The sequence below is a fragment of the Molossus molossus genome, unplaced genomic scaffold, assembly GCF_014108415.1.
Source record: "Molossus molossus isolate mMolMol1 unplaced genomic scaffold, mMolMol1.p scaffold_m16_p_6, whole genome shotgun sequence".
In the NCBI taxonomy this organism is placed as follows: Eukaryota; Metazoa; Chordata; class Mammalia; order Chiroptera; family Molossidae; genus Molossus; species Molossus molossus.
In genome coordinates, this window is record NW_023425399.1 from 51,659,584 (window position 1) to 51,683,602 (window position 24,019).

Genomic DNA, 24,019 nt, shown 5'->3' on the forward strand with positions numbered 1-24,019 from the left:
AGGACAGTGAAATGTACATTCCCAGTCCCCATTTCTATGCATTCTCCACTAGTGTGTAGATGTTCCCCTACTATACAGACAGCTTGGATTCGAGGTTGACTGTGCAGGGGATGCGGAGGTGTCCGTCCGAGTGAGACTCTCTAGGAGATAGTTGGTAATGGTGCTGAAGTATTTAGAGATGCATCAAGTGTGGCTGTAGTTTCTCTCTCCCTTCCCCATCTTCCCACACCCTGTAAATCTTTCCCACATTGGTATCATCTTGGCATGGCCCCAGGCTCTCAAGCCAAAGGGAGTGAGGGGGTATTTCAGTTTTCTTTTTCATGATACCTGAGGCTGACTGTGGTCACCACTGAATCACTGACACCTTGGAGTCTGGCATCCCGGTGCCTGCTTAACTTAGGTGTCTGGGCCTTGCTTCTAGTGGGCCTTGAACATGTTGATTGTTTTTGATCAGAAGAAGTTCTTTGTTTTTGAAATTTTCAGCCTGCTTCCTTGACTTGATGGCCACATTGAGTCTGGCAGCATATGGCTATGGAATCCACCACGAGTTTGGGGTTTTTAAACAGAAGATTGACAGTGGCTGGCAAGTGGGTGAGACTTGGTTTCTTCACTAATTTCCAGCTGTCATTCACACAAAAAAATAAACAGGTGCGCTTTCAGTCAGCTTTTAATGTTTTAAACTCCTTCATGGTAAGACTACATGCCAATCCTAAACATGCAGAGGTCAGGCAGGTCAGGATCAATCCTATGAGCTCGTTTTTTCTTCATAGTTCCATATGGGTTAGCAGGGGCTGGTCTCCTGTGTGAGCTCATTGTAAGTTTGGTGGGGTGGGGCCCAGAGCCTGTTGGACCTTATAGGAGACATCAGGTTAGGTGGTGGTGGTGAGAATACCACAGGCTGCATGCTGGTTTCCTGTTGTATCTCAGTGCAAAGTGAAAATGGCCTCCTCCCTGGTTCACCCTCAGAGGGACAATTGACCTATAGTAGTTAAAAAACAGTTGGTAGTTGGTTTTATTTTCACTTTTGTCCTTATCTCCCTGTCAGCAGTGAAAGAACCGCATCATGTGGGGTAAAAGGCCAGACCCTGCAAAGGAAAGTGGCTCTTAGAAAGGGTGAACCTCAATTTTAGAGCATCAAACTACAGCTAAGTGAAGTGGTTAGGACCACATTAGTGGAGAGCATAATCCTAAAATGCAGTCTCACTGCCCTCCACTAGGCAAGGTGGTTGTTTCCTCTCATTCGGCATTTTCAAATGGAGGGCATAATTATTCCATTTGGGTGGAAAATAGTATTTTAGTATAATTTTGGACTAAAAAGTCACATATAAAGCCAGGCTGTGGTTGGGATTGGAAGTTTTGTAACTGGAAAACAGTATAGTCTCAATAAAATAGTTGATGACTGGGGTGATAGAAATGCCCTATATATTGATGGGGTTTGAGTCACATAGGTATGCAATTGTCAGAAGTCATCAATGGTATCTACAGAATTAATACATTTCACCATATTTATATTAACCTAAAAAATAAATATATAATGAACTGTACTTAATGATGTGCATGCTGAAGTGTTCAGGGGAAGAGTGTATAGATGTCTGCCACTTACTTTGAATTGCATCCAAAAATTAATGGATCAATGAATGGATTTGTGATCAATCAAGTATAATGTTAACAATTATAGAACTTAGGTGGCGGGTATGGGGTGTTCACTGCCAATTCTTTTAACATTTCTGCAAGTTTGAAAATGCTCATAATAAAATATTGGCAAAGAAAATTATGGCTAAAATTAAAAGAAAACTTAAAACAGATCTGTACCTATTGCTTAATTTATAGAAATACTCCATCCAACCTTAAAAGAAATGCAGCTTTCCTCCTGGTACCTTTTGGATAATTTCACTCACAGTTTATGTCTGTGTTTGTCAGATGTCGCCAACCCTTGCACATGTATTGTGTTTTGTTTTGTTTTTAATAAATGGTCAAAGATTTTTTTTTTCTATTTTTCAGTTTTTTGTTTTTTCTTGTTCTATATTGTTAAGATACAGTATTAGTTTCAGGTGTACAACAGTGATTCAACATTTATATACCTTACAATCTGATCACCATTATAAGTCTAGTAATTATCTTACTATGCAAAATAATTATAATATTATTGACTATATTCTGTGTGCCATATATTACATCCCCATGACTTATTTATATTATAACTTGAGATTATAAAATGACCTTTATTTTCCTTTTCCTTTTCCACCCAGCCCCCCCCACTTCTTCCCCTCTAGTAACCATCAATTTGTTTTCTATATGTAAGAGTTCATTTCTATTATATTTGATTTTTAAATTCAACATATAAATTAAATCATGTATTTATCTTTGTCTAACTTGTTCACTTAACATAATACTCTTTAGGTCGATCCATGTTGTTGTAAATGCCAAGATCTCATTCTGTATTATTACTGAGTAATATTCTATGACTATATCATCTTCTTTATCTATTTATCTATCTTTGGATATCTATATTATTTCCATATCTTGGCTATTGTGAATAATGCTGCAGTGAACATAGGGATATGCATATCTTTTTTAATCGGTGTTTTTATTTTCTTTGGATACTCAGAAGTGGAATTACTGGGTCATATGTTAGTTCTATTTTTAATTTTTTGAGAAACTTCTATACTGTTTTCCACAGTGGCTGCACCAATTTACACATGTGTTCTTTGACCCATCCCTTTCCAGTTAACATAATGTGTGTGTTTATAAGACAGAACCTCTTACCTATTTGGTGTTATGGTTGTAAGCAGGAATGGTTTTTAGTGGTGTATGTTTGTATGACCACAGACATTTCTTTCTTCTGGTATCTTGTTTCTATATATCTTGCCATTTTGCATAACAATTTAAAGATAGTCCTAGGATGATAGATGAGTGGTAAAGTCGCCCTCCTCTCACCTTGTTTTCATGGGAACCAACCCCTTAGGGGTTAGCTGTAGCAGAATTAAATGTGAACAGTGCTCACACAGAAGCATGGTGGCCAACAGAGGCCACAGACCAGCCTGCCTGTCAAGTAGGAGGACTTCAGAGGAGAAACTCCAATGCGTGTTGTATTCGGGAAGGTGTTGCTTCTACAGACTACTACTCTGTGGGGGATGACCAGGTCTGGTGTTGGAGAATATCACTAATGTACAGGGACATGCTACAAGGAGATCAAAAAGGAGGACTGGTCCTTTTATGAATATCTGTCCCCGCAGGCAGGAGCATCTTGCCAGGAGTGCTATAGAGAGGTACATATTGGAGCAGTGATCTCATCCATGTCACGTTCCTAAAATCACAACCCAAATGCTCTCTTAGCGACTTTTTACTTCTGTGTAAGGACCATTAAAAAATCAAACCTCAAAGTAAGGGTTGTTTTTTTCAATTTGAAGGAAAAAAACTTGGGAGAAGGCCAGAATACATGTGTTCTGTGCACCTCTATAGGAGAGTGGGGCATTCCCACAAGGAGGTGAGGTGGATAGACACTCAAGTTCCTACCCCAGTGTTTCTCAGGAAGCACAGAATGAGTGCAGTAAATTTAAATTTTAGTTAATTTTGGGGTGGTAAACACACAATACAATATACAGATGATATATTATAGAACTGTATACTTGAAACCTATATAATTTTATTAACCAATGTCACCCCAATAACAATCAATAAAAAATAAATAAAATAAACCTATTCATAAAAATTGTTTTTAAAATAAATTTTATTTAATTTATATTTATGATTCTTCATTTACTTTCTACCAAGTGAATTTATCCCATTGCTTGAAAGCAGAATAAATTCCACAGGGTGGTGGGCAAAGCAACCCCACCAAACAGTCAAAAGTCGGAGTCTATGACACTACTTTTAATTATTTGTGGGAGTGGTTTTTGCACATTTACTGATTTTGGCTGCCATTGGGTACAGTTTCTGGAAAATAAGCAGGAACGAAGGTGTCTTTCAGTGGAGTATCTGGCCTGCCCACTACAAGTACTCCCAGGACAGCAGCTTGGCCTGACACACACTGGTTGTGGTGTCATTTTCAAAGCAGTGGGCTTTCAGTGATTCATTTTTTTATTTTTAAATAACAGCTATTGAGATATCAAGTTTTTAATATATTCACAAAGTTGGGCAACCATCACCACTGTATTTCCAGAACATTTTCATCACTTCGAAAAAAAACCCAATACCCATTTTCAGTCACTCCCCAGTGCCTACCAATTATTCATCTACTTTCTGTCTCTGTGGATTTGGCTATTCTAGACATTTCATATGCATGGAATCATACAATATGTCAGTTTCTTTGACTCAACATAATGTTTTCAAAGTTTATTCATGTTGTATCGTGCATCAGGACCTCTTTTTATTGCTGAATTCAGGTAATTAGTTAATGTCTTTTTACTTTGATGCCTTTTTCTGAATTTTATTTTCTTAATAGTCCAAAATGTTAATTTTTAAATATGTGGCCTTGACTAAAATTAGAAATCTTTTTATTGTAAATAGGCTGTAGTTTGTTTCAGTCCTGGGCCAGAGTCATCTTAGCAGTATGTTTAGTGCTGACCAAGGACATGGTCAGCCTAATACCAAGGACTTACTCCTCTCTGTGAACTCAATTTGCTGCTGGTTGCTTTCCAGGTAGAGGAGGCAGATGACTGGCTGCGCTATGGCAACCCCTGGGAGAAGGCCAGAATACATGTGTTCTGTGCACCTCTATAGGAGAGTGAGGCATTCCCACAAGGAGGTGAGGTGGATGGACACTCAAGTTCCTACCCCAGTGTTTCTCAGGAAGCACAGAATGAGTGCAGTAACCACTTGGGTTTCATTGTTGAATTGGCTTGCTTTTTGGAGTGGGGGTGTGCACTTCTATGAGCCACCATAAGCTTTCCTAGAAGACCTAACTCAAGGTAGAAACCTGGGAGGTTTTCTTCTCATACATTTGATTTTTTACATTTTGTCAAAAACTATCCAGTGGAAAATGCTAAACATGAAGCCACACTTTGTAGTTTGCCAGGAGCTGTGTGTTGGGGTAAAGACCAACAATTGTTTAATGGCAAGCAGGACAAGTGTTGTGACAGGGACAAGGGCATTGATCCCCTGGGGAAGGTGAACAGCTCCCCAGCAGGTGCTCAATATGCTCTCTGTCACATGCTCCTGGTTCTAGGCATTACCCGTGGCTCTCAATAGCACCCCAGATGCAACACACCATTTACTCTGAACCTCTTCAGAGCTCCATATGTGTAGAGAAGCCTGGGTGAATGTGCTGGAACAGAGCACAGGCCATCTTTCCTAGCTGGTACCTGATGGCTGGACCAGGGCAAAAGCATGGAGTGCTTGGTAGATAGTGGTGCCAGCCATAGCAGGGTGCATTTGCGGAGAGTCCAGTTTGGGCTCAGAGATGACAGAGAGCACATATCTTAGTGCTTTGATGGGGTGGAGAGGGTGGAGGAGAAACCACATGAGAGTGGGTAGTTACTATGAGCAAGACACAGTTGTCTAGTGATGTGGATAGGATGAGCAAAAACAGGGTGAGCCGGGAAATCGGAGGCATGCAAAAGAGCCATCCAGATTTTCTGCAACATGAGTTTTAAATGGCATCCATGAGGCTAGAGCTGGCTGGAGGCCTAAAAAGCCAGATTAAATAGTATTTCATTTGAAAAAACAGAGCAGGGGATTTGCTTTTTCTAAATGTGTGTAGAAGATGAACATATCATTGTATATAAAGAGGCCCAGAGACTGCTGGGGCAGCTGTGGCTGAATGTGATAAGGATCTCATTCCAGAGGGCTAGTCATGGAGAGAGGAAGGGAGTTGGAGATGTTTTGCCAGACTTGTCACTTGCTTGGACAAGGCCATGGAGATAGGGAAGCAGCAGGCAGGGTAAAGGTTAAGAGGAGACTGAAAAGAAAAGATGACACTGGGCTTTAACCTGGTGGTACCCTTACATAGTCCTTTGTAGATGCAGGAGCTGATTTCATTTTGTAAAGCCACAAAGTTGCACGTGTTTATGCCACCAAAAGCATGCCTGAGTGTGAGAAGCCCCTTTGGAGGTTCTGAGGGCTGGAAGAGACCTTGAGGCTTATACACATCTTCCTGTGCTTCCCAAGAGCAAATATTTCAGATGAGAATTGGGAGGGGTATAGCAACCTCTGTAGGTGGAGAGCAGGTCTTGGATTTTCTGTTGGGAGCAGAGTGTGCAGGCTGGTTTGGTTTCACTTAGAGTTAGATATTAAGGCATACAACAAGAGGTTCCTCACTACAGATGTGGAAATGGAGGTCAGAAACAGAAGTAGTGAAAGGGACACAGAGAGAGAAAGAGAGAGAGAAACATCAATGTCAGAGAGAGATCTATTTGTTGCCGCCTGCACATGCCCTGACCAGGGTCAGGGATTGAATCTGCAACCCAGGTATGTGCCCTTGACTGGGAATTGAACCCACAACCCTCCAGTACATGGACTAATTCGCTAACCACTGAGAAACACTGGCCAGGGCAGTTTCTGATTTTATGATGCCACTTTCCCAAGAGATAGATGACCCATTTGTCAAGTGAGGAAAGCAGTCCCTATTTTGCAGTGACACCTTGAGACACACAACAATCATGGTTTAAAAAGCTCTTGGCCAGCGCCTATCCCCTACTAAATATAAAGGTCAAAGCCACATTCTCTACTGCCATTAAATTCATTGTATGGTGGCATTTTTGTTGTTGCTGCCAGAAAAGTACCCTTGAAATTTGCCTATCTTAATGGGTCATGTGTTTTTCTATTTTATCAAAAAAATAATATACACATAGTAGCAAAGGCCATTGGTGCTGAAATGCTCACTTTAAAATGCCTCCATCCCCCACTCTCCTTCCCCTTCTTGAGATTTTGAGCAGATTCTCAAGCTTCAGGCACCAGGCATTTTTAAAATGGATTTTGGAAGTTGCATTTCTGATCAGCCCTGGTGGTCCTGGCAGTCAGCCTGATAGTTAAGGGACTAGACCTCCTTGCCTGGTGTCTTACACAGACAGTATGATCCTTTGCTGGCTGCTCTTGTGCTTCTTCCTTGTCTGAAGGTCACATGCAGGTTAGGCCACTTGCAACCTTCTGCGTGTGCCCTTGAGCTTCAGGTCAACTGACATCTGGGCCCCAGGATTGTGAGGATCAGGGCATCAGCACCATGCTGGCACTCAAGTGCTCTCCTTCTTTTCATCCACACACATCTCTGTAGTCCCTGGGGAAGAACTCCCCCCCCCATTTCAGCCTAGTACCCTATCCTGGGTCCTTGGGGGGGGCCCTGAGTGCCTGTAGCAGCCTCAGTGGCTGAGTTGGTTCCAGATCTGTTCTATAGTTCTTTGAGGGGAAGGAGCTCTGCTTGAAGTAGGAGTACATTGTGGTGGTTGCCACCCTACAGGACATTATTCGCCACTTTAAGTCCTCCAAGTTTGGCTGCCAGGACCCAGTGAAAACCTGTTTTGAAATATTACCAGACAAGGTTAGTTTGTTGACTTGGGATTGAGCTCAGTGGGGAAAGACAGGATGCTCTCAGGCTTGGTTTCTTCCTCAAGGCTGGGGCGTGTGTGGGATAGCAGCATCCTCTCACCTTGGTCTCCTCATCATCATGGGTGGGGGTAGTCCCCCTTCTTCCACAACCAGGGCCACACTGTGCCTTGCCAGGAGTCAAGGCAGTAAGGACACTGTAAATGGCTCCCATGGGCAAAGCCAGACGTGTTTGACAGTATCCGTTCAATTATTTTAAATAAATCCAACATATCTTAGTTGAGAGGGCCTTGAGCAGTGGGTATTGGGAGTCCTGGAACTCCTGGACACCTACTTCAGGTGCCCCTTGGGTACTGCTCCTGCTCTTTGACCAGTTTTCAAGCTGACCCTAGTACCTCTCTGGTCCTGTCTTCTCCCTGCTGTCAGCCCTGTAGACTCCTCAGGGATGGACACTGAGGACCTCTGGCCTGCACATACCAACCATGTAGGCCCACTCCTGGATGCAAGGCAATTGAAGGTATCACCCTGTACAAACTTTAGGTTGCCATTCAACTAAACAATACCCACCCAGCCCTCACCATTTCTGAGTTTGTGAAGATCCTGGTGGATGTGGAGAAAGTAGATTGAGACAAGGTGAGCATGAGGACAAGGGCATGGGGTGACAGGATCTTCTGCAGACCTGGGTGTGTGGTGATAGCATCCTCCATAGAGCTGGGCACATGGGTTAATGATGCACCCTGCAGACCTGGGCTCATAAAGTGATTTTGTCCCCTGCAGAACTGGGTACAAGATAATGGTATTCACATGTGGGCACATGGACACATGGGATGACAATGTCTCCTGCAGATCTGGGAACATAGACGACAGTATTTCCTGCAAAACTGGGCACATGAAGTTTTGTTGTCCCCCGCAGAGCTGGACACATGAAGTGACGGTATTCCCTACAGAGCTGAGGATATAGGGTGATGGTGTTCTCCTGCAAATCTGGACAATGTGGTTCACTGTGTTCCCTGAGAGCTAGTCACATGGGGTGATGGTATTCTCTTCAGAGGTGGGCATGGGGTGACAATATCCCCCTGACCTTGGAATCTACCCTAGCAATGTTTGTGAGTACTGAGATAGTCCTACGACACTGCGGGAGGCCTCTGTCCTTTGGCCTTGTCAGAATGGAGGGACATTATCCCCAAGAATACAGGGACTGAGGGGAGGAGAATAAAGTTCCAGGAGTAAGTCTGGTGTTTCTCCCAAGGGACCAGGACACGGTGTAGGGGAACAGGGGAGCAAGGATGCAAAAGAACAATATCTTTTGAAGCCAAGAAAAGGATATTGGCATGTCTTAGGGCTTCTAGTATATATTTTCTCATCTTAGAAATCACTGCAAAAATACCAGAAGTATCAAGTTTAAAGAAGAAATACATTGTTTAAATCTTTATAGGTTTGTTTTCATGACTTATTTAGGTCCTATATTCTTTAGTATAATGTGTATTCTTGTCTCAGTTGGTTAAAGCATCATCTTGTGCACTGAAGGGTCATCGGTTCAATTCCCATTCAGGGCACATATCCAGGTTGTAGGTTCTATTCCTGATCCAGATGCATATGTGAGGCAGCCAATCAGTGTTTCTCTCTCTCATTAATGTTTCTCTCTCTCTCCTTCTTTCTCTCCCTCTTCTTTCCTCTGTCTCTAAAATCAATAACAACATATCTTTGGGTGAAGATTTAGAAAAAAGAAATGGGGGGAAGATGGAGGCAGCCAGGACGGGAGGGAGAATGAGTGTGTGAGAGAGTAAGCGAGTGTGTGAGAGAGTGTGAGTGGACATGAAGGTGGATGACCAAACACGAGCAGTTAAGAGATGCTGAGCAGAAGGTTCCTGTGCTGTGGATGGGAGCAGCTGGGTACCACGGTAAGTGACCCTTCAGTGACCTTCTCCCTGCGCCATGGGGAGGTCCCACAATTTTGGAAGATCCTGGGTCTTCCCTGGGAGGAGGCAGTGGGAGCGGTTAGGGCCCAGCAACCTGAGCCCACCAGCACAATTGGCACCATTAGACCAGTGGACACTCTGTGTCAACAGAGACCAGTTCACAGTAGTGAAGCTCTCAAGGTGCCAGTCCGGGAAGTCGCAGACAGCCCAGAGCCCAGCACCATCCCTCATCGTAGCAGCCCAATCAGAGTCGAGATGTACCCCCAGCAACAGAGGATGGGGAGCAGACATCCATGCTCAGGCAACAGAAGCACAGACCAGCAGCTGAGACCCATCCCCAAAAACTACAACAAAAGCTGAGCAAGAGTTGAGACCCACGGGACAGCAGCACTCCCCAACCCCCAGCGGCAGGACCTGGGGCTCCACAGAGGCCTGTGCAGTCCAGTAGCTCACAAAAGCAGTGGGAAGCCTGAGCCTGAAAAAGACTGGTGCGATCCAGCTGCCTGCGTGCGAGACCTGCAGGGTGCAAGGACACCAGAGAGGCCTGTGCTACCCAGCAGGGACTGTGCGATCCAGTTACCCATGGAACCTGAGGGGTGATGAAGCACCAGAGAGGCCTGTGTGACCCAGCAGCCCATAACATAGGCATAGAGGATGTGAAAAATGGAGGCAGAAGTAATAGAAGCTACGCAATCTCCCAAGACCAAATGAGAATTCCAACTAAAATAAAGACAAATCTTCAGAAAAAGGCAACAAAAAAGCAGCAGGAAAGGACTATATAGCCAGGTAAACTGGTAGAATCTGTGGAGGTACAAGAGGGTCGTGGGCTAGGAGCCAAAGGACAGCTGCAGTCTTAGCTGTGAGCAGCACCCTTGGGGAATAAAGACCAAACCCGCTCCACAGTGCAGACAGCCAGAACAGAGCACTAAAATAGCCACACCCACTCACCTGGGCGCTCCGGCAGAGGAAGGCCAGACTGGGCTGGAACTCTGTGGGGACACCTGGGATTTGGGGGGCACTCAGATATTGCTGAGTTGCGGCCACAAAGGATGGTGGCCAGTGTGCTCCTTCCAAGAGCTGTAAAGAATAGCAGTGCCACCCCACCCCCCAACCCCAGAGATTGAGCCTTTCCCAGGTGTGGCAAAGAACTACAAATTGAAGCTCATTAATAACCAGCATCTATCCTACCCTCTGAATATCCTCTTATTCAGAACACCAGGGCTACATTTTAAGGCATTGAGTAACTGAGACTCCTAGCCACCAGGAAAACGCTAGAGGATAAATGAACCTTTCCTGGGCTTGGCAAATCTACCCAGGAAAGTAACACTTGACTGTGGTGTTTAACATGGGCCCACCCAGGTTCATCAAAACCCAGGAAGCCAAAAAGAGCAGAACACCAACACCCACAGGAAAAATTAGGCAGGCTCCAACACCCACTGAGATAGTCAAAATGGTGAACAAAGACAAAAATCCCAAATAAAAGAACAAGAGAACTCTATCAAAGATGAGAAAAATGAAATGCAGCAAAGGACATTATCAGAGGTAGAGTTCAGAGCCATGATCTTGAGGAAGCTCAATAGCAGGAGTAAGGACATTAGTACCATGAGTAAAGATATAGAAACATTGAAAACCAACCAAGTGGAAATGAAGAATGACATAGCAGAAATTAAGAACTCATTGGAAAGGCTAACCAGCAGAGTAGAAGAAGCTGAGGACCGGATCACTGAATTAAAAGACAGGGTAGAAAAAATCAACCAATCAAAAAACCAAAAGGAAAACAACAATTAAAAAACAGGAAGACAGCTTAAGAGAACTGTGGGACAACTGGAAACGTAATAACATTTGCATCATAGGAGTCCCAGAAGAGAAAGAAAATGGGCAAGGATTAGAGAAGGAATAAGGCATTCAAATTTAAGAAGCACAGAAAGCCCCAAGTAAGAAGAACCCAAACAGACACACACCAAGACACATAGTAATCAAAATGCCAAAAATTAAAGACAAAGAGAGAATCCTAAAGGCAGCAAGAGATAAGTAACAGATTACCTACAAAGGAAACCCCATAAAGCTCTCAGCTGACTTCTCAACAGAAACACTACAAGCCAGAAGGAAGTGGCATGAAGTAATCAAGGTCATGAAAAACAAGGATCTGAATCCAAGACTACTCTACCCAGCAAGGCTATCATTCAAGATAGAAGGTCAAATAAAGGGCTTTCCAGATTTAAAAAAAAAAAAAAAATGCTAAGGGAATATATTAACACCAAACCAGCACTGCAAGATATGCTGAAAGAACTGCTGTAATTAGTAGAATAAATAGGAAGAAAAATAGAACCACACTAAACAAAAATGGCAATAAATAAGTACATATCAATAATCACCTTAAATGTAAATGGTTTGAATGCTCCGATAAAAAGACAGAGTAGCTGACCGGATAAGAAAGCATGACACATATAGGTTGCATACAAGAAACCCACGTCACAACAATAGACTCACATAGGTTGAAAGTGAAGTGATAGAAAAAAATCTTTCAAGCAAACTGGAAGCAAAAAAAAAGACTGAAGTAGCAATACTTATAGCTGATAAAATAGATTTCAAAATAAAGGCCATAACTAGAGACAAATAAGGGCACTACATAATATTGAAAGAATCTATCCAACAGGAAAATATAACCTTGGTAAACATATATGCATCCAATTTAGGAGCACCAAGATATATTATAAATCTTTTGAAGGACTTCAAAGGAGAAATTAACAGCAATAAAATCACAGAAGGAGACTTCAATACCCACTGACATCACTGGATAGATCTTTAGACAAAAATTAACAAGGAAACACAGATTCTAAATGAAGAGCTAGATCAAATGGATTTTATAGATATTTACAGAGAATTATACCCCAAAACTACAGAATTCACATTCTTCTCAAGTGCACATGGGACATTTTCAAATAAGGACCACATGTTAGGGCACAAACTAAGTCTCTACAAGTTCAAAAAGATTAAAATCATATCAAGCATCTTCTCAGATCACAATGGCATGCAACTAGAAATCAATTGCAACAAGAACATGCAAAGACATTTGAACATATGGAGGCTAAATAGCATGTTATTGAACAATGACTGGGTTAACATGGAGATCAAGGAAGAAATTAAAAACTTTCTGGAAACCAATGTAAATGAACACACAACACAAAATCTATGGGATGCACCAAAAGCAGTTCTGAGAGGGAAGGTCACAGCACTACAGGCCTACGTCAAGAAGCAACAAAAATCTGTAATAGACTATCTAACCTCACAACTTAAAGAACTAGAAAGAAAACAGAATGAAAATCCCAGAGCAAATACAAGAAAGGAAATAGTAAAGATCAGAGCAGAAATAAATGACATGGAGACCAAAAAACAATTCAAAGGATCAATGAAACAAAGAGCTGGTTCTTTGAAAAGATAAACAAGATTGATGATCCCTTAGCTATACTTACCAAGAAACAAAGAGAGAGAACCCAAGTACACAAAATCAGAAGTGAAAGAGGAGAAATAATAACGGACACCATGGAAATACAAAGGATCGTTAAAAGATATTATGAACAATTATACGGCGACAAATTCGACAATCTAAGCGAAATGGACAAATATCTAGAAACAGAGAGTCTCCAAAAACTGGACCGGGAAGAGATAGAAAACTTGAACAGACCAATAACACCAAAAGAAATTGAAGATGTAATCAATACTCTCCCAGCAAACAAAAGCCCAGGCCCGGATGGCTTCATGGGGGAGTTGTGCCAAACATCCAAAGAAGAACCAATACCTATTCTCCTCAAACTATTTCAAAAAATTCAAGAATGAAGACTTCCAAACTCATTTTATGAGGGCAGCATAATTCTAATTCAAAACCAGAAAAAGATACTAGAAAGAAAGAGAACTACAGACAAATATTCCTGATGAACATAAATGCCAAAATCCTGAACAAAATACTAGCAAATCAAATCCAGCAATACATCAAAAACATTATTTATCATAACCAAGTGGGATTCATCCCAGAAATGCAAGGCTGGTTTAATATTCCCAAATCAATAAATGTGATACACTACATAAAGAAAATGAAAGATAAAAATGTTATGATCATGTCAATAGACACTGAAAAAGCATTTGACAAAATACAGCACCTATTTTTGATAAAAACCCTCGGCAATCTGGGAATAGAGGGATCATATCTTGACATAATAAAGGCCATATATAAAAAACCTACAGCCAACAACATACTCAACGAGCAAAAATTAAAAGCATTGCCCTGGCCGGTTTGGCTCAGCGGTTGGAGCGTTGGCCTGCGGTGCAGAGAGACCCAGGTCCGGTTCCCGCTAAGGGCACGTACCTCAGTTGCAGTTTGTCCCCGGCCCTGGTTGGTCATGCGGGTGGCAGCCACTGGATGTGTCCCTTTCACGTCGATGTTTCTGTCTCTCTCTCTCTCTCTCTCTTCCTCTCTCTCCCTCCCTGAACAAAAAATTTTAAAAAAATGTCCTCAGGTGAGGATAAAAAAAAAATTAAAAACATTTCTCTTAAGAACAGGAACAAGACAGGGATGCCCACTTTCATCACTCTTATTTAACATAGTACTGGAGGTGTTAGCCACAGCAATCAGACAGGAAGGAAAAATAAAAGGGATCCAAAATGGAAAGGAGAAAGTGAAACTGTCATTATTCGCAGATGACATGATACTATACATAGAAAACCCCAAAGACTTCATCACAAATTTACTAGACTTAATAAATGAATTTGGCAAAGTAGCAGGATACAAAGTTAATGTTAATAAATCTATGGCATTCTTATATATCAATGATAAACTCACAGAAAGACAAACTAGAAAAAAATTTTATTTACCATCGTGGCATAAAAATTAAGATACATAGGAATAAACTTAACCAAAGAAATGAAGAACCTGTTCACATAAAACTACAGGCCATTGAAAAAAAATAGAGAAAGATGTAAAAAAGTGGAAGCACATATCTTGTTCATGCATTGAAAGAATTAACATTATTGAAATGTCCATATTACTCAAAGCAATCTATACATTCAATGCTATCCCCATCAAAATACAAACGGCATACTTCACAAAACTAGAACAAATACTTCAAAAGTTTATATAGAAACAAAAAAGACCTCAAATAGCCACAGCAATCTTGAAAAAGAAGAACAAAGTTGGAAGGATCACATTACCAGATTTCAGATTATACCACAAAGCCATTGTAATCAAAACAGCCTGGTACTGGCACAAAAACAGGCATATAGACCAGTGGAACAGAACAGAGAACCCAGAAGTGGACCCAAGGCCATATGCTCAATTAATATTTGACAAAGGAGCAAGAGCACCCAGTGGAGTAAAGACAGCCTCTTTAATAAATGGTGTTGGGAAAATTGGACAGCTACATGCAAAAAAAATGAAACTAGACCATCTACTTACACCATACACAAGAATAAACTCAAAATGGATAAAAGACTTAAATGTGACTCATGAATCCATAAAAATCCTAGAAGAAACTCTAGGCAACCAAATTTCAGACATCATACGGAGCAGAATTTTTACTGACACATCACCTAAGGCAATAGAAACAAAGTAGAAAATGAATACACGGGACTACATCAAAATCAAAGCTTCTGCATAGCAAAAGATACAATCATGAAAATGGAAAGGCTACCCACTGTATGGGAGAGCGTAATTGCCAATGATGTATCAGATAAGAGGTTAATTTCCAATATATATATAGTGCTCATACAACTCAACAAAAGGAAGACAAAGAACCCAATTAAAAAATGGGCAGAGGAACTAAATAGACATCTCTCCAAACAGGACATACAAATGGCTAAAGGACATATGAAGAAATGCTCAACACCACGTATCATCAGAGAGATGCAAATTAAAACAACAGTGAGGTATCACCTCACACCTGCCAGAATGGTCGCCATCAACAAATCATCAAATAACATGTGTTGGCGAGGGTGTGGAGAAAAGAGGACTCTAGTACACTGCTGGTGGGAATGCAGACTGCTCGTGCAGCCACTATGGAAAACACTATGGTGTTACCTCAATAAGTTAAAAATTGAACTTCCATTGGACCCAGTGATTTCACTTCTAAAAATATACCCTAAGAAGCCTGAAACACCAATCAGAAAGAATATATGTACCTCTATGTTTGTAGCAGCACTATTTACAATAGCTAAGATCTCGAAACAGCCCAAATGCTCATCAGTAGACAAATGGATACGAAAGCTATGGTACATATACACAATGGAGTACTATGCAGCTGTAAGAAAGTTCTCTTATCCTTCACGACGATATGGAGGGACCTGGAAAGTGTCATCCTCAGCAAAACAAGCCAAACAGAGAAAGAAACGTATCAGATGATCTCACTTATTTTTGGAATATAATGAACATAACAGTCTGAGAATTGCGGTAGTCCCAGAGAATGGAAGTGGGATACAGAGACTATCCCCAGAATAGGGGGTGGTGGGGTAGAGATAAACCACAGAACTTATATGCATTTATGCATGAACAATAGACATGGACAACAAAGCTGGGGACAGGGCGGGGAGGGTGATTCAGTGGGAGAAAAAGGAGAAACATCTGTAACAAAAATAAATTAATTACTTAAAAAAACAAGTTGTACATATATATAATGTGATATTACTTGACCATTAAAAATAATGATATCTTGCCCGGCCAGTGTTGCTCAGTCGTTGGGCATCAACCCATGCACCAAGAGGTCACCATTTCGATTCACAGTAGGGCACATGCCCAAATTTTAGCCTGATCCCCATTGGGGGGCTTGCAGGGAGTGGCTAATCAATGTTCTCTCTCATTGATGTTTTTTTTTAAATCATTTTATTGTTTATACCGTAGTCACATTCAAATGGGCAAAACTGCTCCATGATAGAACAGAGACCTGTCATGCAAAGTAAAATAAGTGAAGTCTCTCCTAAAGCTTGACGAGAAAAATACCACGGGAACACAAGGAGGCTGCAGATAGCAGAGCCCAGGGGTGCGAGTGGGTGGGAATGAAGGGTGCGCCTACAGTAGTTGGCCTGCTTGTGTTGGTCTGAGTCCACTGCTGTTTTCTAAGGTGGATGCCCTAATATGCTTGGTAAGCCGATCACCTGTGACCAGATATAGATGAAGAAGGGTGATACTTCTGCAGCATAAATTCTGCAAGTTCCTGGGCCAGTTCTCTAAATCTCATGTGTGATAAATGGCTGCTAAATTAGGATTTTGCAAAGATAATCCAATAAATGGACATCAGGGAAATTTTACAACCAGTGAAACTCAGGCCAAAAAATAAGCAACCACATGAACCAAACCTACACACTGAACTAAAATGGTGCCACGTTAGGACTTCTGAAAGAACCAGAGCAGGAAGGATTATTCAAACAGAAGATCCTCATCCTTCTCTTCAACCAGGAGATTGGCAGGCTTCGTCACCTCTCTAGCTGCCTTCCCTTTCTCCAAGTCCTTTTCAGTTTTTTTCTTGAGAATCTTTTTCTTCTCTATTTTCTTTAATCTATAGAACTCCTCTCGCTCTCTCTCATCCAGCTCTGTAATGATATAAGCAAGGGTACATTCAATGCGGGGAGTGATGACATGTTCAATGTCATTTACACGCCTGTTGGTTATCTTAATAGCTTCATCCAAAGTAACAAAGGAAGTCTGCAGCGAGAAGAGTTCCACCAGTAGTTCCACTGCTTTGGCATAATTCCTCTTTAATTTAGCCAATTGTTTCCCACCTCTGGCTAAACCAGTCCGTTCCCTCTTGGTAATGTTCAAACACTAGCAAAGTAACACCTGCTACATTATCTTTCTTTGCTCGAATCTTCACTTGGGCTTTATTTACATTTTGGATAACTGTGGTGCTGAAGTCCCTTGCTGTGAACTTGGCCTCAGCAAGTGAAAAGGCAGCTTCTCTCATCACTTCACCCATCAACATTTTAGTCTCTATGATCTTTTTAGGATCTGTCAAAATCGAAGCTTTAAGGCATCAGATTTTTTCTTCAGGAGGTTTTGATCTGTCTGTGTTCCTTTTAATTGAGCCTTCATGATGGTCTGTGCCATTCGGGAGGGAAAGATTTCTATTCAATCTTTGCCTGACATTCTGATGAGGATGGTTCGGCTTGGGTTCCCGGCCGGGTAGGTGTGGTTGCCACAGATCCAGCCACAGTGTCTTCCTCTGTCATCGCTGTTTCTATCTCTCTCTTCCTTTCCCTCCCTCTCTCTCTCTAACATCAATAAAGAATAAATAAATAATGACAGTTCACCATTTGCAACAGCATAGATGGACCTAGATAGTATTAGGCTAAGTGAAATAAGTCAGACAGAGACAAATACAATATGATTTCACTTAAATCTGGAATCTAAATAACAAAATAAATGAACAAATAAAATAAAGCAGTCTCATAGACCCAGATATGAGGTTGAAGGTGCCACAGAGGCTAGAGGTTGGAGGGCTGGGTGAAATAGATGAACAGATTAAGAGTTACAAAATAGTCACGAGGATGTAAAGTACAGCATAAACAATATAGTCAATAATATTGTAATAACTATATATGGTGCCAGGTGGATACTGAAAATATCAGAGGGAAGACTTTGGAAAATCTATAATTACCTAACAAATATGCTGTACACCTGAAACTAATAAAAAAATAATATTGAATGTAAACTGTAATTGAAAATTAAATAATAAGACTTCCGGTCAAGATGGCGGCATAGGTAAACAACCACATCAAAGTTACAACTAAACTACAGAACAACCATCATTCAAAACCGCCTGAAATCAAGCTGAATAGAAGTCCTACAACTACGGAATTAAAGCAGCAACCACATCCAGACTGGTAGCAGGGGCGGAGGGGCGGAGGCGAGAGGGGCTGGTCCCACACCCACGCGTGGTGGATAAAAATCAGGAGGATACCTCGGCTGGGAAGGTCCTTCCTGAGGACTGAGGGGTCCCTGTCCCACACCAGGTGCCCCGCTCAGGGTTCCAGTGCCAGGAAGAGAAGCCCCCATAACTTCTGGCTGGAAAAACCAGCAGAAACTGAGGCTCAGGGAAGCTGAAGCAGCTGGAGCCCCAGGCAGCTCCTTAAAGGGCCGCACAAGAACTTTTAGGACTCTCTCCCTCTAAGCTTGGAGTGGAGGCAGCTCGAGGGGCACCAGAAACATACAGGGAGGAACTGAGCTGTTTGGCACTGGAGCGAGGGCTGGAGAGGGGGCTTTCTCCGGGACAGGCATGCTGTCAGAGGCCTTTGTTCCTTTAGTGAGCCCTTCCCTGGGGCGGCAGACAGCTGCCATATCTGGGACTCCAGCAACCTGGCTCACACTGCTAGCCCCGCCCTGCTGACTCCCTGAGGCCCCACCCCGCCCCACCCAACTTTCAGGCCCACCCAAGCTGTAGACACTTACTTAACCATAGGATTGGCCTGTCTTGGATCCTGCTTCAGGTTTTTCCTAAATTCTTTCAAACGAGCAGCATCTGGTCTCAGCTAGCCCCATACCACTCGTTAAGTAATACACAGAAACAAACACAGGGAGGCCACCAAAATGAGGAGACAAAGAAACAGGTCCCAAATGAAAGAACAGAACAAAACCCCAAGAAAAGAACTAAGCAAAATGGAGATAAGCAACCTAACAGATGCTGAGTTCAAAATACTGCTTATAAGGATACTCAATGAACTCAGTGAGAACCTCAGTGAACTTAGTGAGGGCCTCAAGAGCATAAAAAAGGACCAATCACAAATGATGGATGCACAGTCAGAATTGAAGGAGGCATTAACTGAAATAAAGAATAATTTACACAGATTCAATAGTAGAGTACGTAAATCCAAGAAGCACACCATCGTTTGCAATATAAGAAAGCAAAAAACGCCCAATCAGAACAGAGAAAAAAGAATCCAAAAAAATGAGGATAGTGTAAGGAGCCTCTGGGACTTCAAGCGTGCCAACATTCGCATCTTGGGGGTGCCAGAAGAAGAAGAGCGAGAACAAGAAATTGAAAACCTGTTTGAAACAATAATGGCAGAAAAATTGCCTAACTTGATGAAGAAAACAGACATAAAAGTCCAGGAAGCACAAAGAATCCCAAACAAGATGAACCCCAAGAGGCCCACACCAAGGCACATCATCATCAAAATGCCAAAGGTTCAAGACAAAGAGAGAATCTTAAAAGCAGCACGAGAAAGGCAGCTAGTTACCAACACGGGAGTTTCCATAAGGCTGTCAGCTGATTTCTCAAAAGAAACTTTGCAGGCCAGAAGGGAGTGGCAAGAAATATTCAGAGTGATGAAAACCAAGAACCTACAACCAAGATTATTCTATCCTGCAAAGCTGTCATTTAGAATCGATGGCCATATAAAGACTTTCCCAGACAAGAAAAAGTTAAAGGAGTTCATCTCCACCAAACCGTTATTATATGAAATGATAAAGGGTCTTTTTGAAGAAAAAGATAAAATATATGAACAAACAAAATGGCAATGAATACATATATATCAACAATGGAATCTACAAACAAAATGGACAGGTAGAACAGAAACATTCTCATAGATACAGAGAACATTTTGTTGGTTGCCAGATGGGAGGGGGGTTGAGGGAATGGGTGAAAATGGTGAAGGGATTAAGAAGTACAACTTTATTGCTAGACTGACAAACCTCAAAGGGAAAGGGGTTGGGGGGGGGGTGGGAAGAAATAAGCCAAAGAACTTATATGCATAACCAATGGACACAGACAATGGTGTGGGAAAAGGCGGGAAGGGGGCGGGTGTGGGGAGAAGGGGGTCAATGGAGGAAAATGTGGAACCTCTGTAATACATTCTACATTCAACAATAAAGATTTTATAAAAAGAAAAGAAAATTAAATTAAATAGTTTACAAAGAGAGAAACTGGGGTGATTCTAGATAGTAGGGTAAGCTTTATTCATTTGTATGTGTTTGCTGGGTCCGGATGCATAATGTTTGTGGATCATCTCAGAAAAGACTTTTCCCTTGCTTAGGCATCTGGCAGAACAGCTGCTTGTTTCTAAGCAAAGCACACTAAAATGTTCTAGCATGTTCTAGGCCTGAGAAATCACAAAGACCTGTGCATACACCAACCACACTGTGCTGCCAGAGACCTTGGAATGCTGGCCTATGTCCATATTTGGGAAGCTGCTGCCATGGCACCTGGAGATCATATATGCCATCAACCAGAGGCACATGGATGTTAGCATTGGGCATGCTGGGGTTAGGGCCAGGTTGGTCCACTCGTACCAACTGGCCTTCCTGTGTTCTCCACATTACTTCTTGAACCAAATAGCCTCTGTCCGGCAGGGAATGTTGAGGTCTGGGGGCTGTCACTTGACAGAGCTATGGCTAGTCCCTACACCTAGACCCCTGCTATATATGTGGGAGTTATGAATTTAGGTCTTTTTTAAATGGTCTTATTCTCTAGTGGGGTTTAGATTTAAGTATCTATTCTTGGAATTGCAGAGACTTTTATCCTGAGATGACATAGCAGCATTTGGGTGATTTGGAAACAGTTCTTTTTGTCTTTGTTACCTGCAGAAAAGATAATGGTAGAAACATAGGGGGACTTAGCATTTAGGTATCATTTAACCCTTTGGTGAAGAGGTAGCTATTCCCACTGTCAAATGTGGTTAAACTCTACTTCGGCCAACAGGGACAGCATTCCCATCTTTTCCTTGTAAGACACATGACATGGCCTTAGCACTGCTGGTCCTCTTGTCCTGCCACTGACAGAGCAGCTCTGCTGAGTCCTCCTGAGCTTTTTCCTTGGCTGATTCAATGTGGGAGGATGGACTCTTAGGGCTGTGTCCAGGTTATTTGAGTGCAAGTCTGGGGTACAGCAGCCCCAGGATTTTCTTAGAAGAAGCCAAACTTCCCTCAGGGAGCCCCTGGCCCATTGTGGGATCTCCTGCACTCCTACTTATGGCTCTCCGTCTTGGCAACAGCAAGTGGCTGCCCTGTTCCCTGCGGATGTGGACCGGCTTCAGAGGATGTCTGTGATTGAGAAAGGGGACTGCAAGTAGATTAAGATGGCCCACCTGTGTGTTATTGGATCCCATGCTACCAATGGGATGGCTAGGATCCACTCGCAGATAATGAAGCAGTCAGTGTGAGTGAGACCAGTGTTTGTCCTGAGCTAGGGTATACGTCCTTTCTGACTGTCTCTGGACTGTCAGTTATCCATATGCATAGTGCCTGAGGCATTTGGCCCATGCTCCACACCATTATTGTGCTGCCCTCATGGGCAATGGCTGACCTGCCCAAAGCACTCTGGCCAACAGGTGATGTTGAGGAGCTAAACTGTCTCATCATCAGTGGCTCCTCCTGTTTTCTGTATTGTGGCTCTGTCCAGGCAGAGGCTCTGCCCATAGAGCCATCTGCCACTGGCTGAGTGCCATGAGGGCCCCACCTGGGAATGAGTGTCTTGGCTTGGATAGGGTGGAGGTTAAGGTGTAACAGGCAGTGGCTGGTCACTGAGAATAGAGGAATTCTTAGGTCAGATCTTGTACTTCCCATTCCCTGTTAGTGGGATGTGATCCTAGAACTTCTTCCATCCTCACATTTGTGAGAGTGCTAGGCAGGCCTAGACCTGGTCTGTTCATGTGGAGACTTCTGTGTTCTTGGTGCCTTCCCAGAGGCTTTGATCTCCACAGCAGACTTCTTGAGGAGGGAGAGTGCAGTCCCTGTTTTACAGATATGGAAAACTGAGCCCCAGTTTCTCCACTATTGTGATCACTTTAGAAAATGGCCAGGTCCTTCTACCTGTGAGATTATAGCTAGCCCCAGGCTGCACAGTGGGCTGTGGGATGCATTGGTGCATTGGAAAAGCATGTGCTGCATATCTAATGTTCTCTGAGAGTGCAGTAATACTGACTGCTCTGCATTCTTCAGAAAACAAAACAAAAAAACTGAACTTCAGGACCTTCCAGGGGATTTCCTTCCAAGTCCTTATGTTCTTCTTTCTCACCTTATTCAGAACTCAGCATTGGTCACCATTCCCTGTTTTCTGTGGCTTTGGCTTTAAGGATTTTTATGAGCTGGAGCCAGAAAAGTTCCAGAATAAGATGAACGGCATCACGCCTCGAATTTGGTTGCTCCTGTGTAATCCAGGGCAAGCTGATACCATCATGGAGGTGAGACTGGCTACCTCTGAATCCACAGGGAACTGTGGGCACAGTTAGAGCCACAACCACCACTCACCTGGTGTCATCAGGCCCATCACCAGTGGGTGCTGAGTGGGCAGCAAACTGCTCCTTTGTGTGGACCATCGGTGGCTCCTGGATGGGAGTAGGTGGGGTCTAGCTGCCACCCCCAGGTGTAAGAGCGCTGGGACAGGCAGAGCAGTAAGTCAGTGATCTCTGGGCCCATAGAGGGTAGTTCAGAATCAAGGTCCTGGGGTTTCAGGAGGGGCTGCGGTGGGGCCACCTGGCCAAACAGCAACCATAGTCCAGCAGCTGAAGAGGTTTTGTGAGCCAAAGATGTGGTAGTTTATTGATTTGTTCACGTGCTCACTCAGGAGAGAAAGAAATGAACCTTTACACATGCTGGGTGGTGTACTAGACTAGAGGATGCAACAGGTGGCTGTGGGGGCAGTACCTGGAGCTGAGAACTGAACACTGACTGGCAGGTAGCCAGAAAACAGAGGCATAGGTGACAAAACAGGAGGATAGCCTCCAGGAGGATAGGTCCAAAACTGAGTAGAAACTACATGTTCCTTTGCAATTCTCCAGAAAATTGGGGAGGTTTTCTGACTGACCTGAGTCAATTGAGGAAATTGCTGCCCTTGGTCAGTGATGAGACACTCATGAGGGATGTGGCCAAGGTGAAGCAGGTAGGCCCGTGTGCAGCCTCAGACTTAGTGTGGAGCAGTGTCCCTGCCTGTTCTGTGTGTTGGGACCCAGGGGCTGAAAGTCAATCCTCTCCACTCAGCTTTTCAGATGAAGACCCAACTGATCTCACATCAAGCAGTAGGCAGGTGGGCAGGTGGGTAAGTACAGACCCTTAGAATAGTCTTGAGTATACCTTCACCAAAGATCTGTAGGAAAAGCTTGTCTACAGGGAAGTACTCAGAAAGCTGATTCAGATCTGTGTGCCTGAACCTCTTCCTACTGCAGCCAGCTTCATGGCTTTACAGGTTGGGGTCCCTGAGACTTTTCAGACCAAGTCTAATGGAGAATGAGGACTGACCCTGAGACACCACTTGCCCACCTACCTCTGTGCTGTGCCCAGAAATAGCCCTTCATTTTGAAGTCTCATCTCTCCCTCTTCTCTCTCCAACTGTCCCCATCTGTCTCCTTATATGCCACATTCACTGGTTTCCCTTTATTCTGTTTTTCTTATCCTTTGCTTTTCCTCAGGTTTGCTTTTTGGTCTAGTTTTCCATTTATTTCTGCCAAAGTGTGTATTCACTTTCAGGATCTCACTTCCACCACCCCTACTTTTCCTCACATTATTGCCACTCTTTAGCCCCTCTGCTCTGGTCTTCCAGTCTTTGTGTCCCTCCCCTGGGGCAGCAGTAGAAGTCCTGGAAGCCCCCTCTGTGCTACAGTTCTAACAGAGGAACAGAGATATTCTCAGCCCAGGTGGGAAGCTTGTG

The 24,019-nt window shown here is 43.0% G+C and overlaps 1 protein-coding gene and 1 pseudogene across 1 annotated transcript in view; one reads left to right on the top strand and one right to left on the bottom strand.

Moving 5' to 3' along the window:
- Positions 1-24,019, top strand: part of PYGB (glycogen phosphorylase B) — a gene marked incomplete at its 5' end in the record, with an annotated part of 67,771 nt that overhangs the window by 2,278 nt on the left and 41,474 nt on the right. Inside the window, 10 exon segments of the mRNA XM_036245934.1 lie at positions 484-587; positions 4,642-4,685; positions 4,687-4,810; positions 7,331-7,474; positions 8,020-8,112; positions 20,476-20,619; positions 21,369-21,532; positions 22,442-22,556; positions 23,154-23,163; positions 23,166-23,254. Of these exon segments, the coding sequence (XP_036101827.1) occupies positions 484-587; positions 4,642-4,685; positions 4,687-4,810; positions 7,331-7,474; positions 8,020-8,112; positions 20,476-20,619; positions 21,369-21,532; positions 22,442-22,556; positions 23,154-23,163; positions 23,166-23,254 (1,031 nt within the window).
- Positions 16,801-17,526, bottom strand: LOC118618407 (annotated as a pseudogene).